We start from the raw sequence: 16,851 nt of genomic DNA, 5'->3' as shown, positions 1-16,851 counted from the left end.
CTACTGCCGCACGTCAGGGACACGGTGAGCGCTCCTGCCGCTGGTCACGCGGTGAGACGCTGGACGCCGCCGGTGACTAGGAGACGGGAGCGAGCGGTGAGTTACACACCCGCCGCGTCATCCACTGGGCTCTGGCCGGAGGACAGGGGAGGCGGCGAACACCCGCGATAAGGTGCCGGGATGTTCTCCCTCCCTCTCCAGACCCACTAAACTACTCCACTGGCCGCCATTTCCCCTGCCCACCACTGACCCTGAATATACCCCAAGGCCTTAAGCGGACACACCCCTCCAGTCTGGGGTGAAGCCTCGTGGAGCCCAGCACGCTGCCAGCACCCACTGTACTCATGCACCACCTCCACCTACCCACTAAACTCCCGTCCCACACAGTGCTCGGCCTGCTTTCCCTGCAGACCCGGTGGGCAAGATAACAGTGCCACATTTAGCTACTAACCCCTGCGACCTTGCCCTCCAGGCGATCATCAGAGCCCTCCTGTATAGCTGTAGCTGATTGCTGCTGTTACTACAGCTTCAGGGTGGAATACATTGCGAAACAACCAGGAGATACCTCTAATTAACCCCTGATGTGAGTCAGACACCTCCTAAAGCTGCCGCTCACTGATGCTACAAGTCTAGCGCCAGCCATGCCAAAGTGAACCCGCTGGATACCCCCGCCGGCTCCACCACCCATATAGATTATAGTCCCTGCTACAAATGCCGTTGTACCTTATTATGTCGCCTAAGAAAGCCAAAGAGGCAGCCCCAGCCAAGATCTCCCTCTCTTCTAGGAAAACTCCACAAATCCCCACGCTGCGTTCTAGCTCCCCGAAGCACCTGCCCCCCTCCTCAGGAGCGATGGCCGAGGCGCTACACCCAATTGGAGCAGCGGGGATAGATGCTGATTCGGATGAACCGGTGACAGTAAAATCCTTGTGCCAGGTCTTTGCGATATTTCAGGCGGAGATGTCCAGAGATTTGAAATCGGCAATACGGGAAGTCAAAACAGAGCTCGTGGCCATTGGTGACAGAACCGACCATCTAGAACGTAAAATGGAGGAGCTAGTCACATCTCATAATGACCTTATCGCCTCCTATGACCGTCAACAGGAAGAGATCGGCCAACTCAAAGCTAAACTAGCGGATTTGGAAGACAGGTCCAGACGGAACAATATCAAAATTAGAGGCATCCCTGATTCAGTAGCCAACTCGGAGCTAGAGGGCTACGCCAGCACCCTATTCCGCAAGCTTCTGCCCTCTGCCGACTCAAGAGATCTTCTAATTGACCGCATCCATCACCTCCCAAGACCCAAAACAGTCCCAGCCGACCTACCCAGGGACACCCTACTACGGGTACACTTCTTTACAATCAAAGAAAAAATACTGAGAGCGGCCAGGGAATCAAGCAACACAGACAATCTGGGCGGCCTTCAGATTTTCCAGGATCTCTCCCCCGCGACCATCGCAAGTAGGAGAGCATTTGCACCTATCACAACGGCACTCCGTTCCCACGATATCCGGTACCGCTGGGGGTTCCCGGTCAAACTTATTGTCTACCATGAGGACACCACCTACACCATTTCTACTCTGGATGCAGGAGTTAAACTCCTGATGGACTGGGACATATCGGTCTCGAGACCCCCAGACCCGAAACGCCCACGCACCTTTCAACAGGAATGGTCCGCTACTTGAGGACCTGACGAAGAGCCGGGCGACCTTGAAGTTCTGCTATGTGAACTCTGCTGTTACCACCCTTGCTTCCCCTTCCACCGCGATGGAGGACATGCGATAAGTATTGTCTATGTTGTTACTTACTCAAGCAAGGCCTTAAGCAGTTGCCTCACCTGATTATGACTTACTGTCTCAGTTTACCATAAAGTTTTAGTTAATTATGTTCCTATAGTATCTGATTGTGGTTTCTAAGCTTGTTGCTAGTTCCTATTTTTGGTTTACTATACATTGCATGTGCATTAGTGAGTGGCAGCTCTCTCACCTTTAGAGAGCCGAGCCACCCCCTAACTTTATACATACTACTGCAAGAAATCCCCTTTCTCTTTTCCTAGCAGTAGTCATGCAGGTCCTATATACCGGACCTTTTTGTTTTACCTCTCCCTTTGTCCCTCCCCCTTTTTATTATGCCCATGTCTCCCCCCTTTCTTACTCACTCCTTTCCCCCCCCCCAGCCCTCCAGATGGGCAGCAGATGCCGATACTTTCTCACCAACACAGCATTCTCCCTTTGCCGAATATCAAGCTTCCTCTATCGCTCTCTTACACCCTAGAATGCCTAACCTGTTTTCTCTAAATGTTAAAGGGCTAAATTCTCCAAATAAACGGAGATTAGCCCTGTCCTACTTTTATAAACAGAAGGCAGACGTGGTCGCCCTGCAGGAAACTCATTTCGCTGCCTCTAACCCCCCCCCATTCTTAAGGACTCGAACTTCCCTATAGGATATTTTGCAAATGGTCCATTTAAACGGAATGGAGTCGCTATCCTAATCAATAAACATACTTCCTTCACTCTCCACTCCCAAATCTCTGACAAAAATGGCAGGTACCTAATATTGACCAGCCTTCTAGACGACAGATTGACTACCATAGTATCCCTATATGCGCCTAACTCAAATCAAATCCCCTTCCTACGTAAACTATTCCTCCTTATACGGAAATCCTCTAAGGGCTCACTGGTGATCCTTGGAGACTTCAACCTACCCCTAGACCCCAAAGTAGATAAATCCCAACAACCTACCGCCCACCGAACCCTTATGTCCGACCCATCCTTGGCTTTCCGAAACCTACTCTCAGAATTTGACTTATATGATACCTGGCGTTCTACATATCCAACTGGTCGAGAGTATACTTTTTATTCCCCGGTGCATAATACATATTCCAGGATAGACTACATCCTATGCGATAAATGGATCCTACAACACACGAAAGATGTCACTATTCTCCCAATCACCTGGTCTGACCACGCCCCTGTTATGTGGAAATACAATTTGAACCCACCCAACCCCACCACAAGACCGTGGCGACTCTTCCCGCACCTCTTAAAAGACCCCATAGCAAAAGACACTATATTGAACTCCATTAACTCCTACATGGCCTCCAACTCTCCCCAAGATACATCCATTATCAACCACTGGTGTGCCTTTAAAGCAGTCACGAGAGGAGCAGCTATACAAGCCGGGGCCAACCTAAAACGTAGAGCCCTTAAAACCCAAAAGGACCTAGAGGCCAAATTGACTGACCTCGAATCCCAAAATAAACACTCACCCTCAAGATCTTTGAAAAAAGAGATTGCAACAGTGCGCAGCCAGCTCAAAAAACTCTTTCTAGCCCATACCCAACTAGCTTTAAATAGACTACGACACAAATTTTACCTGTCAGGTAACAGATCCGGTAGACTGCTTGCCAGGAAACTACGCGCCCAACAAGCTAGAAATAGAATCAAATGTATTATTAGCCCCAATAAAGAAAAAATTCTTAACCCTAAAGCCATAGCGGACCAATTTGCACAGTACTACTCCCAACTTTACAACCTATCCTCTGATCCGTCCACACCACAGCCCACCACAGAGTCCATCTCCTCCTTCCTAGACAAACTACAGATCCCATCCCTCACGCCAGACCAATTAGCCTCCCTGAACGCCCCATGGTCGCAAACAGAAATACAGCTGGCCATCAAATCACTTCCCAGGAACAAAGCTCCCGGACCAGACGGGTTTATTACTGACTTTTATGTTACTTTCAGCGACCTATTATCCCCACATCTAACAAACCTTTTCAATGAACTCTCTTCAACAGGCTCTTCCCCCCCAGAATTACTAGAAGCCCGCATAGTGACCATTCCTAAACCAGGCAAGGATCCTGCCCTTTGCCAAAACTATCGCCCAATTGCGCTGCTAAATTGTGACATTAAACTTTTCGCCAAATTGATGGCACTCCGCATCAACCAATTTCTGCCGTTGCTGGTGCACCCGGACCAGACGGGTTTCGTGCCTGGTAGACAGGCGTCTGACAATACCAGGAGAGTGTTTAACTTAATTGACTCCCTGACGGGAGAGCAAGATCTCCTCCTCTTGTCCCTTGACGCCGAAAAAGCGTTCGATAGGCTCAATTGGCATTACATGCAGGAAGTACTTACCCGATTCGGCTTCAGAGACCGTATCCTCACATCGATTCTAACGCTCTACAGCTCTCCCATGACCAGGGTGTTCAGCAACGGCTTCCTATCAGACCCTTTCAAGATTTCTAACGGCACTAGACAGGGATGCCCATTATCCCCCCTAATCTTTGTCCTCTCTATTGAACCATTAGCTATCACCATTCGTAACGACATCAATTTTCCTGGCCTCCAAATGGGCTCAATCAATCATAAACTCAGTCTTTTTGCTGATGGTGTGCTGCTTTTTGTTACAAACCCCACTAGATCCCTACCCTGCTTACACACCATACTTACATCCTACAGCGCAGCTTCCTTCTATAAACTTAATACCACTAAAACAGACGCCCTCCCGATCAACCTCATCGGATCCTTAGCCCACCTACAAACACTTTACAAATATAACTGTCAGGCAGACTCCATAAAGTATCTGGGCATCCACATCCCCCCAAACACAGCGAAGGTATTTGACGCTAATCTCTCCCCACTCCTCAGCACCCTGTCCACCCTTTGCAAATCCTGGTCAGGATATGATATCTCCTGGCTGGGTCGTATGGCTGCTTTTAAAATGTCCCTCCTACCCAAACTGATGTACCTATTCCGCACCATCCCCTACACTTTCCCTAAGAAATCCCTACGACTAGCCACTTCCATTATGACTAAGTATGTCTGGGCATCTAAACCTCCAACCATGGCCCGCACCAAAATGTCACTCCCCAGGGCCTTTGGCGGACTGAACTTACCTGACCTATCCCACTACCAATCGGCATGCCTTTTGGCCCCGATTAAACAGTACGCCGAGCCTACTTCCCCCAGTGCATGGGTAACTACTGAGCAACTCCGATCCCCCTCCATCCCATTATCTGAACTGATTAGAATCCCGAAACATGTCAGACCCCCACAACCAAACTTATAACCAACCACCAAAGCGACTCTGCAAACATGGGACTACCTATTATCTACCCTACCCTCCTCGATTACCTCCATCTCTAGTATATCCATAAACACAGTAGCGAAACTAATCCCCAACCTTAATCTTAGTACATGGAGAACCCGAGGCATAAACACTTTAGGAGACGTGCTTACTGCCCACCACATGCTCCCCTTTGACACTCTACGACAGCAATTCTCGCTCCCACCATCTGCATATCTCCAATACCTGCAAGTCAGACACTGGTGGAAAACCCATTTTGCTACATACTCCCCCCCGGATGCTACGTCCCAGATAGTACTCTCTAGACCCTTCTTGACTTCTTCCAAAGGCGATATTTCCTTTTGGTATAACATATTGATCACCCCTACTCTTTTTTTCAAAATGCCTTCCCATGTGAAATGGGAAACAGACCTAGGCAGGACATTCACTCCAGCACAATGGCGCCAGATCTTCCTATCCTCATACACTATGTCCAGGTGCCTGACCAGAAATGCATATCAAGCTCACCAATAGACTTTACATGACCCCAGATCGTCTACACACGTTCTGGCCTTCCTGCTCCAACCAATGCTGGAGGCTGTGTGGTAACATAGGTAATATCTACCACATCTTTTGGTCCTGCCCCAAAGTTTTGAATTGCTGGTCTGAAGTTTTCAATCTGATTGCAACTGTCCTTGACTGCCCTATTACGCCTGACCCATCCACGGCTCTGTTTCATATATACCCCCATGAGGTTCCATCAGAGAAAAGATACGTCTTAGGCCATATACTCATTGCCGCCCGAGCGAACCTGGCCCAACACTGGAAGCAAACTACCCCCCCACCCTTCCTGCAAGTTATTCTCAAAACAAACTATCATTTCCTCATGGAAACTAATCATATGCCATTTTCAGCTGTACCTTCTTCTCCTCACATCCGCTGGCTCCCCTGGCACGTATATGTGACAGAGGGAGAAGGGTCTAAGTACTTCCCATCCACTTCCCACAGTGCCATACCTCAATTCGGCCTGAACGAACCCCCAGAAGACCAACAATGAGGATCCCCCCCATATATGTTTGTATATATACATGTGTCCGTGGTTGTTTAGATACATAGAAATTTAACCTATTACAACTACTGATATTTGAATAGTGACCTGCGTTATGCCATATGATCACTGTATTTAATATATGTACCACCATTCATCGCTCTGCGTAGCGATTTGTTTTCTGTTACATATTATTATGTCTCTTGTTTATATTGGACAGCTGCCCTCCCCCCCCCCCCCCATTGTCCCCTCTTTCTTTCTGTACCCCATTTGAAAAAACTGTTCTAATAAAAATTTATTGATGGAAAAAAAAGGACCCTCTCCTATCGCTAGGAGGCACAGCATACAGATGTTACAACATTCAGATACAGGCAGAACAACTTTATGCAGGGCAGCAGCCCTCCTATTAAGTTACTCCAATACACATTACCACAGGGGGTAAGCCTACCCTGTGGTCTCCAACCAATCATCTTAAGTGCCAGAAACATGCATGCATTGGGCACATGAACACACTCAGCATTGTCCTCTATGAACAGAGGGGAGTGGTTACTGCTCTGAGTCACAGTCCACCTGGGGGCAGGTACCACCCAGGTGCCGGTCTGTCTGGCTAGGGGGAAGGCTTCCCTCCAAAATATACTTCTAGGAGCCTGCCAGGGGACCAGCTGAACTCCTGGCTCTAGCCCAGATGTGAGCTCCAGAGATGGGCAACCTGATCCCCTGCCCACTGACGGAGAGCCCCATGGAGCTCCAGGGAATTACTCAGCTTGTTGGAAAGCTGATGTTCCCTGCTACCATCCCTATAGCTCACAGCTTGGAGGCTATATGGGAAAGTATTCCATTTTTGGGATAAAAACTGGGGGGAACCCAGCAGCCCACACAGGACTCTGGATTCCCCCTGGGACATAACAAGTACAGTAAGTGCATCTTATAATACATTGCATATCAGTTTGTCATACATTTGTGATACCGTACAGTGTGTTTTTATATACTGTGTTCAGTGCTGGGCTTCCTTAGCCCTGCAGCCCAGGAAAGCCATCCTGGCTGCAGGGGCACCCTTCCCCCGAGCAGGCGGTTTCTTGGGGGTCGGCTTTGGCTGGAGGGGGCTCCCTCTGATTGGTGCTGGGAGGTTGGTTGGTGCAGCCGCTGCCCCCTAGCCCCCTGCACATCTGAGAAACATTATTATGCCTTGCAGCAGTCTGGTGAAGGCCACTTCCCTTCCCCCCAGCGCCCAGAGGCAGTGTGGCACAGCCGCCGCTTACTGTCTCCGGCATGCCAGGGGTTAACTTCTGCTGCAGCCCCCGTAGCTGACCCAGGGCTGCAGTGCACCAGTGTCCCCACTCCCCTGCTGGTGCTGTATGCCGGGAGCCAGAGTGTTCGGATTCCCAACTTCAGCGCCTGACTGTCCCCCAGCCATGTTACCCCGCACCAGTGGCTCCCAGTGCCCAGCAGCCTCTCTCTAGCCTGGATGGATCTGGGGGCCCACAAAGAATGGTCACGGCCGCCAGGGATGGGACCGGTGCCCATACAATGCAGGCAGGTAGGGTCTATTTTCACACCACAGACGGCCGGTGCCACTGAACACAGGTCATTTTGAATTTTGGCGCCAGAGCTGAAGTAGTCTCCGGCCACAGTCAGGGTGTAGGCTGCGAGAGATGGTAAGGGTTTAGGCTGCAGGAGGGAAGGTCATGGTTTACACTGCAAGTGGGAAGGTCATGGTTTAGGCTGCAGGAGGGAAGATCATGGTTTAGGCTGCAGGAAGGAAGGTTTGGATGTAGACTGCGGGAGAAAAGGTCGGGTGTAGGCTGCAGTAGGTTAGGGTTAAGGCTGCAGATGGGAACTTTGTGGTTTATGCTGCAGCAGATTAGGGGGCTGTGGGAGGAAAGGTCAGGGTGTAGGCTGCAGGAGGGAAGGTCAGGACTTAGGCTGTGGGAGGGAAGGTCTGGGTGTAGGCTGCAGGAGGGAAGGTCATAGTTTAGGCTGCAGGAAGGAAGGTCTGGATGTAGGCTGCGGGAGAGAAGTTCGGGTTTCGGCTGCAGCAGCTTAGGGTTAAGGCGGCGGGAAGGAAGGTCAGGGTGTAGGCTGCAGGAGAGAAGGTCAGGATTTAGGCTGCGGGAGGGAAGGTCAGGGTGTAGGAAGTGGGAGGGAAGGTCTGGGTGTAGGTTGTGGGAGGGAAGGTCATAGTTTAGGCTGCAGGAAGGAAGGTCTGGGTGTAGGATGTGGGAGGGAAGGTCATGGTTTAGGCTGCGGGAGGGAAGGTCAGGGTGTAGGCTGCAGGAGGGAAGTCAGGATTTAGGCTGCGGGAGGGAAGGTCAGGGTGTAGGAAGTGGGAGGGAAGGTCTGGGTGTAGGCTGCGGAAGGGAAGGTCATAGTTTAGGCTGCAGGAAGGAAGGTATGGGTGTAGGATGTTGGAGGGAAGGTCATGGTTTAGGCTGCGGGAGGGAAGGTCAGGGTGTAGGCTGCAGAAACATAGAAACATAGAATTTGACGGCAGATAAGAACCACTTGGCCCATCTAGTCTGCCCCTTTTTTCAACATGTTACCTCAAACCATATTTGATCCTTATTTTTTTGTAAGGATATCAATATGCCTATCCCAAGCATGTTTAAATTGTACTACTGTATTTGCCTCTACCACCTCTGATGGGAGGCTATTCCACTTATCTACTACTCTTTCTGTGAAGTAATTCTTCCTCAAATTTCCCCTGAATCTTCCTCCCTCTAGTTTCAGTGCATGTCCTCGTGTTCTGCTGCTCCTCTTCCTGTGAAGAATGTCTCCCACCTGTACCTTGTTAAAACCCTTGATATATTTGAAAGTTTCTATCATGTCCCCCCTTTCCCTTCTCTGCTCTAAAGTATACATATTAAGATCTATTAGTCTTTCCTGGTACGTTTTGTGATGTAGGCCATGCACCATTTTAGTTGCCCTTCTTTGTACAGTCTCTAATGTATTTATATCCTTCTGGAGATATGGCCTCCAGAACTGAACACAATACTCTAGATGAGGTCGTACCAATGACCTATATAGTGGCATTATTACTTCTTTCTTTCTACTGCTGATACCTCTCCCTATGCAACCAAGCATCTGACTTGCCTTCTTCATTGCTTTGTTACATTGCCTACCTGCCTTTAAGTCCCCTGAAATAGTGACACCTAGATCCCTCTCTTCCTCAGTAGTTTCCATTATAGTGCCATTTATACTATATTTAGTCTTTGGATTTTTGCAACCCAAGTGCATGATTTTGCATTTTTTGGCATTAAACTGTAGTTGCCATGCTCTTGACCATTCCTCTAATCCAGAAAGGAAGGTCTTGGTTTTGGCTACAGGAAGGAAGGTCTGGATGTAGACTGCGGGAGAGAAGGTCAGGTGTAGGCTGCAGTAGGTTAGGGTTAAGGCTGCAGGAGGGAACTTTGCAGTTTATGCTGCAGCAGAATGGGGTTAAGGTTGCTGGAGGGAAGGTCAGGGTGTAGGCTGCAGGAGGGAAGGGCAGGATTGGGCTGCGGGAGGGAAGGTCAGGGTGTAGGAAGCGGGAGGGAAGGTCATAGTTTAGGCTGCAGGTAGGAAGGTCTAGGTGTAAGATGTGGGAGGGAAGGTCATGGTTTAGGCTGCGGAAGAGAAGGTCAGGGTTTAGGCTGCGGGAGGGAAGGTCAGGGTGTAGGCTGAAGGACGGAAGGTCTGGATGTAGGATACAGGTGGGAAGGTCATGGTTTAGGCTGCAGGAGGGATGGTCAGGGTGTAGGCCACAGGTGGAAAGGTTTGGGTGTAGGCTGCAGGAGGGAAGGTCCTAGATTAGGCTGCAGGAAGGAAGGTCTGGGTGTAGGATGCGGGAGGAAAGTTCATGGTTTAGGCTGAAGGAAGGAAGGTCTGGATGTAGACTGTGGGAGGGAAGGCCAGGGAGTAGGCTGCAGGAGGGAAGGTCATGATTTAGACTGCGGGAGTGAACGTCATAGTTTAGGCTGCAGGAAGGAAGGTCTGGGTGTAAGATGCAGGAGGGAAGGTCCTGGTTTAGGCTGCTGGAGGGATGGTCAGGGGGATTCAGTACTGAATCCCGGCGGTCGGGATCCCGGCATTCAGAATCCCGACGCCGGAATCCCGACAGCCAAAATCCCGACAAGGGGGGGGCGTGGATCGCCCCCCCTTGCGGGCTCGCTGCGCTCGCCACGCAGCGGGCCCGGTGCCTCGCTATGCTCGGCACACTAATTTATTCTCCCTCCGGGTTTAGGCTACTGGAGCGAAGGTCTTGGCTGCGGGTGAGCCTGGTATGGGTGTCCCCTTTGACCCCCATCTCTCACCGGCCCTGCAGCCAGCACATACAATACATGCAGCATAATATGTATGTTTATATGTGACAAGCGCCTCACTTCATGCACGGTGTGTTGCAGACCAGGGGCTGCTGCTTTCCCTGGATGTGATGCATGTGCCTGCATTTGCATTTACAAATATTGCATAAAATGTAGACAAATTTGCATGCAGGGACAGAGCTTGCATGAAACAAAATAACAAGGACGATTATATGTGTTAAGCCCCCTGGACTGTGTGGTTGGCTCCCAGGCGCTGTAGGTGCCGCTAATCACATCACATGCTATAAACATTTCCCTTTGCGCTTTAAGTGTTGCATCATATCTTGGTTTGTTTTTCACTTGTGCGGTGGGTTTAATAAGAACCTAATTGGAAATGGGAGCAACGTTTCCCAGGAGACACATTTTCAGTATAAATATTGTGAACTTCCAGCGGTCCTCATTAGGTAGGTGCAGAGTGTGTAAATACTGCTATACATTGGTGTTATAGAATCCAACAATACTTATGTAGCAATAGTAACAAGAAAGTGTTATTAACAGTATGTACTATAGACAAGAAAACTGATCTATTACAGAGCAATACAATAGATGTAGAGTATAGATGTATGTGTATGTGCTTCTATGCCACTAACACTTTTACACAGGATTTATGAGGTGAGTATGTATATATTTATAATATATTATGTGAATAATTATTTTGGATTTACAGCTCATTTTGACCCAAAATATTAAATTTGGTACAGTACATGGATTGTATGTATAATAGTAGTGCAAATTTTTTTAATCGCGATTATTCACATTATTTTTTTTCCAATTAACTGAGATTAATCGCATTGTTAGGTACATAAATTCCACTTACTTTGATTCTCGTTGCTAGGGGTTCCATGCTCATTGCCAGGGGGGATTACATGCTCCTTTTTGAAAGGGGGTTCTATGCATTTTGCCAGGGGGGATTACATGCTTGTTGCCTTAGGGGGTTCCATGCTCATTTCCAGGGGGATTACATGCTTGTTGGAAAGGGGGATGTTAGGGTCCCTGTGAAATGACACATGGTCTGACAACTACCTTCAATGTCCAGTCAGAGGTTGTATGATTGACAGCGGGCTGGACAGGGCCGGCGCTACCCACTCAGCAGCTCCTGCAAAGCAGGGAGGCGCCATGCTGAAAAGGCTCTGTCTCCCTCCCTGCTCTGCTAAAGCTGCCCCAGCCCTCACTGTCACTGCCTCCTGCACGCTGCCCGCAGCGCCTGTCTGACAGCGGGCGGCAGTATGGAGAGGCTGAGCAGCTCCCTGCACCGCGCACACACTGTCCTCCTCCTGCGACCTGCCCCCTCTTCCTCACGGACACTTGCGCTGAGGAATGTAGCGCTGTCTGTGAACGCCTGGATGACATGTCATGTCCGGATCCGCCCCCTACCCATTGCTCCCTGCGCCTGTCAGCTGTCAATCAAATGATGAACAGGCAGCAGCGCCGCCTCCCCTTCCTTCCCTCTTCTCAGTGTGCTGTGCCAGTCCTCAACACTCCGCCCCCTCTATCTCCTCCCCTCTTCTTCCATCTCTTCCTTCTCTCCCCTCCTTTCCCCCTCAGTCACGAGTGCTGCACATACTTTTTGTACTGCTTTCGGATCACATCGCATACACATTGCATGCATGCCATGCAATGCGATCTAGCGCATAACATATGCGATTCATGCAGCATGTATGGGCACCTTTAGTGCCTGCAACATTTTGTGGACACAGCACTGAGATGGTGTATGCATACATGTACATGCACCCGAGATCCTCCATAGGATCGCATGTTGCATACACTCCCACAATCGGGCTGCAGCTTGTTGCAAGGGCAATGTGAAAGGGTGCAAAATTTATGGTTTCCAGGAGGGCGCCAGACACCCTAGCACCGGCCCTGGGGCTGGAGACTTGAAATTAGGAGATGACGCACACAGAGTATCTCAGCAGACCTTTCTGATCTGCAGTTTATTATCCACAGTTATACCTAAAATGTGGAATGCAATCCACGTCAGTGCTCATTAAATATTTATTTTTAAGTTTTAAGATTAAGCAATAAATTGATACTTTTTAATGAGATATCAAAACAAAAGCTTGTTTATCATACAAATGATTGGATCAATGTTAATAAGCAAGCAGTAACTTTGCCTCCTCCTTCTGATTCTCAAAACATTTGATGCCCTCCTTTACATTCCAAAACGCTATCTTCAAGTCACAGGTGCAATATCTTTGTTGGCTCATTTTCTGACCTTGGTAACAACTCTTACAACCACCTCAAACTTTTCCATCTTATGCTGAAATTAAAATCTGTTCTGCTAGAAGCATATTAAGGAGTATATTGTTCTTAAAGAAACAGTGATACATTAATGCTAGAACTGAATATGATTTAAACCCTAAGGCCTTATACGTATATAGAATAATACAAAAGTCAGTGATAGACTTGCCTCTGACTGAAGAGAGCTTTAATCTGTTTTGCTTCCTTATAGCAGCTGCTTAGATGGGGTGGGTCGGTCCCCAAGAAAATCGAAATGAAAAGAGAAAAGTTGTAAGCAGCGCTTTAAATTAATGATGGGTGAATCAATTATGTTAAAAAAGAACACATTTAATGTAATACAAATGAATAAATGGTAGGAAATAGATATAATCTTAAAAACAATAATAAAATAGTTGATCCAGATCTCACGTGGTTGGGAATGTCCACAATTGAAATGAGTATGACCTGTACTGTCCTCACAGTCAATGGTACCTATGAAAGGCAAGGTCCACAAAGAATGGCGACCCTTGAAGGATAAGTCAACCTTGATAAAGCTGGCGGTAGTCCAGTGAAATGCGTTGGTGGTGCTATTTCCTTTTCCAGAACCGTGGTGTTTCATTGGCCTTCATCTGTATACCTGCCTGAACACAAGTTCCTCCTTTTCTGGACTTCCACAGCCAAATCATCTCCCAAAATTAGGTACAAACGGCGGTGAGGTAGAAGTAGGGCTCCGACATCAGCCACTCCCTCAACCACCACACTTATCCTTCAAGGGTCGCCATTCTTTGTGGACCTTTGCGGTGAGGCAAATGGCTCAAGAGTCCCTGGCAAGTACCAGAGCCAGATTTGCACACAATATATGAGCCATGGGGTACATGCCAGCATTATATACATATGCAGCAGTATACACTGCTGGAGATTTGATGAGTTTTGATAAGAGATGTGCTGAAAAGGTAGCCAGGTGCCTCACCTGCCATAGACTTTTTACTCTAGAGTTTCGACTATAACAATTATTCGAATAATAAATAAGATTTTTTTTGTATATTCTTTGTATCTTTGACATACTTTATAAATTCAAAACTCTGGCATATACGCTAGTATAACAGGAAAGACTGTGCCTCACCTGCCTCACCCCACCGCATGCCACTGCACTCTAGCCTCCCAGTCATACTTAGATCCACATTTCTTCTCTCTCTCTCTTTCTCTCTCATTAACAAAAGTCCTCAGTGACTCTTGTTAATGAGTCCAGTTTCATACGCCCACGCATTCCCTAAAATTTTAATTTGCTCTTCCAATGAATGCTACCTCTCCTCTTCTTTGACCCTCCTTCTCCCAAGTGGTATTTTTCCTATGCTTATACCTGTGCTCCATCAGATACTCTCAATACTTTCATATTACCACCATTCGAAAGTGGCCACAATGAGCGTACACACTAGACAACATTGGTTGTTCCAACATCCAAAACGTCATGGGACGGACTGCAGGTTTGTATACCTTATATGTCTGTGAAGTACATTATTCACAGACATACCATATTGGTTGTGTAGCACAGCTGAAGGACAATATATCTAAAGATGTGTCGGTAGAGCTGGCTGTATATTGGTGGTCCGCCATCCTCCCGTACACTTGCTGGGATGGTAAAGTTAAATGTCCACCCATCTGGGAATCCTGACCAGCATATCGAGTGATAAATCAGTGGATGTGTCCATCTGCTGTGCATCCAGCCTTAGAATTAATCTATTCATTGAATTCTACCACCCTTCAGGTTCTTCCTCCTAATGCACCCATCCATTTCTCAACTGTTTTCTTCTTCCTTTGTTTCAATCAACATCCCTTCTTCAATGTAAGTTCTTGAGAGCAGGGCCCTCTCTGCTTCTCTGTATGTCATTATGAATTCTGCAGATTTTAATTGTGTCATTATAGATACTTATATATTATATGTATATGTACAGTTGTGAATTTTTCTTTAACTGTCCTCCTTGATCTCCAGTAATTTTACTGTTCCATCTTGATATACAATACTATGAAGCCCTTATAAAAAAAAGATAATAAGTTAAATTTAGTAGACATTTTGTACAGTGTGAATGTAAATGTTGAATGAATGTGCAGTCAAAATAATCATGCTATTAAAATTATCATGGGGGATGTATTCTAAGCACTGAGGAGTGACAACATGGAAAGAGATAAAGTGCCAGCCAATCAGCTCCTAACTGACATGCTACAGGATGCATTTGAAAAATGTCAGGAGCGGATTGGCTGGTAGTTTATCTCCCCCCCCCCCCTATATCACTCTCCCCGATTCATCTGCCCCATATTGGGGGGGGGGGATGCATGCACCGGCGAGTAGCCAGAGCCAGGCAGCGCTGAAGCTGAGTGGCAATCCCGAGAATTTTTCAGGCTTGTCAGTCTGGGCACTGAGGCATAGTCCAGAAAATTCTCAGGGTTAATACATATGCCTCAATGTCAGAAAAAGAAATGAAAGTGATGAGAAAAGTTTAGTTCAATCCATGTTATTTTTATTACATTACCTGTCCACGGGGGATTCATTTTTGTTGATTTTTATTCTTATGTTTCAGATGCCACATATTGAACTACAAAAACATGAAAACCAGACAACACTTAGGAATTTCTTATTGCTCAGTTTTTCAGATGAATGGGTTTTTATCACTATTTTGTTTTCTATTATTTACTGTATCATCTTGTTTGGAAATTGCACCATTTTTGCCATCATTAGGATAGAACCAAAGCTTCACACTCCCATGTTTTATTTTCTGAGTAACCTGTCCTTGTTGGACATCTGTTACTCATCCGTTACACTTCCTGTCATGTTATATAACTGCGTCACAGGCAACAGAAAGATTTCTTACAACAATTGTATTGCACAGTTATCAATGTTTGTATCACTAGGAGGAACAGAGTGCATTCTGTTGGCCGTCATGGCGTACGACCGGTTCATGGCCATATGTAACCCACTACATTATGCAGTGGTCATGAGCAACCAAATGTGCACCAGTCTTGCTGCATTGTCATGGCTGTGTGGAATCCTAAACTCCATTATCCATACAGTCATGACTGAAAATCTCACGTTCTGTCAGGTGGAACAGAACATCAATCATTTCTACTGCGACGTACCCCCACTCATACAAGTGGCTTGTAATTCAACCACAGCCATTCAGTTATTGTTGAACATTGTCAGTATATTTCTTGGTTTTACTCCATTCCTTTACATTGTCATATCTTATGTCCACATTATCTACATTATTCAGAAAATCACGTCTTCCAAAGGTCGATGGAAAGCATTCTCAACATGTTCCTCCCACCTCATCGTTGTGACCGTTTTCTATGGGACAGCTAACTTTAACTATGTTGGACCTGCTGGTTACTCTTTGGAAATTGAGCGCTTGGCTTCTCTCTTGTACAGCATTTTGACTCCTCTTGTAAATCCTATAATCTACTGCCTAAGGAACAAAGAAGTTAAAGGAGCCTTGAAAAAACAATTTCAAAAGCTTTGAAATTAACAATTGTATATAAAATAGCTTTTTCCTTTATAGTATTTTCCTGAACTTTTTTCAAACCAGTTTTATACTGCTGTATAGTCTTTAGGAATAAACATATCTGTACTCAGAAATGTAATAGGTGACTGACCCAGTTCCAGTTATAATTGGTCAAGCTGAGGGACTTTATAAGCTTTTTTTAGTCTTCAATATACAAAAATTAATATTATTTTCCAAAACTTTTTCCAATAACACTTCAGTTTTTATTTTACATTTGTTATTTTTTCTTTCTTTTTTAAATTGCGTTTTTATTTTTATTTACTTTTTCCATATTAACAAGAAATAAAAAAAACATAATTACATTACAATCACAAACATACATCACAGCAGTAAAATTTTTTAACATAAGACTTTTTACCCGACCCTCTCTTTACTAACCGACTTCCTCGATCCAGCCAACTCGCCCTTTGCAGAGCCATAGTATTAACACAAAACCCCGCTCTCTGTCACTCGTCCTTTCTCGAAGGGAGTATCATCCCCTCCTCACACCACCCTCTCCTCTTGTTTCTCCTCGCCCTTTCTACATCCCGATCTCCTTTCTCAACTCGCATCCTCCTATTCCCGATCCCCCCCCCTCACCCACGATGCCCAAAGCCATACTACCCCAGGACATCTCTTCCACCC

At 46.8% G+C, this 16,851-nt stretch overlaps 1 protein-coding gene across 1 annotated transcript; it reads left to right on the top strand.

The window, feature by feature from the left end:
• The first annotated feature begins 15,249 nt into the window (after window positions 1-15,249).
• Window positions 15,250-16,185, top strand: LOC146041901 (olfactory receptor 5V1-like). Its single transcript, XM_083161758.1, has one exon. It carries the CDS (start codon window positions 15,250-15,252, stop codon window positions 16,183-16,185), a length of 936 nt encoding a protein of 311 aa, XP_083017884.1.
• The last annotated feature ends 666 nt before the right edge of the window (window positions 16,186-16,851 follow it).

Source organism: Crinia signifera, chromosome 19, assembly GCF_055691185.1.
Source record: "Crinia signifera chromosome 19, ASM5569118v1, whole genome shotgun sequence".
Classification (NCBI taxonomy): Eukaryota; Metazoa; Chordata; class Amphibia; order Anura; family Myobatrachidae; genus Crinia; species Crinia signifera.
This window is presented reverse-complemented; position numbering and strand designations above follow the sequence as displayed.

What these genes read in the sequence shown, in the direction of transcription:
- LOC146041901 (XM_083161758.1), top strand. Translation starts at nt 15,250, where the DNA reads ATGCCACATATTGAACTACAAAAACATGAAAACCAGACAACACTTAGG.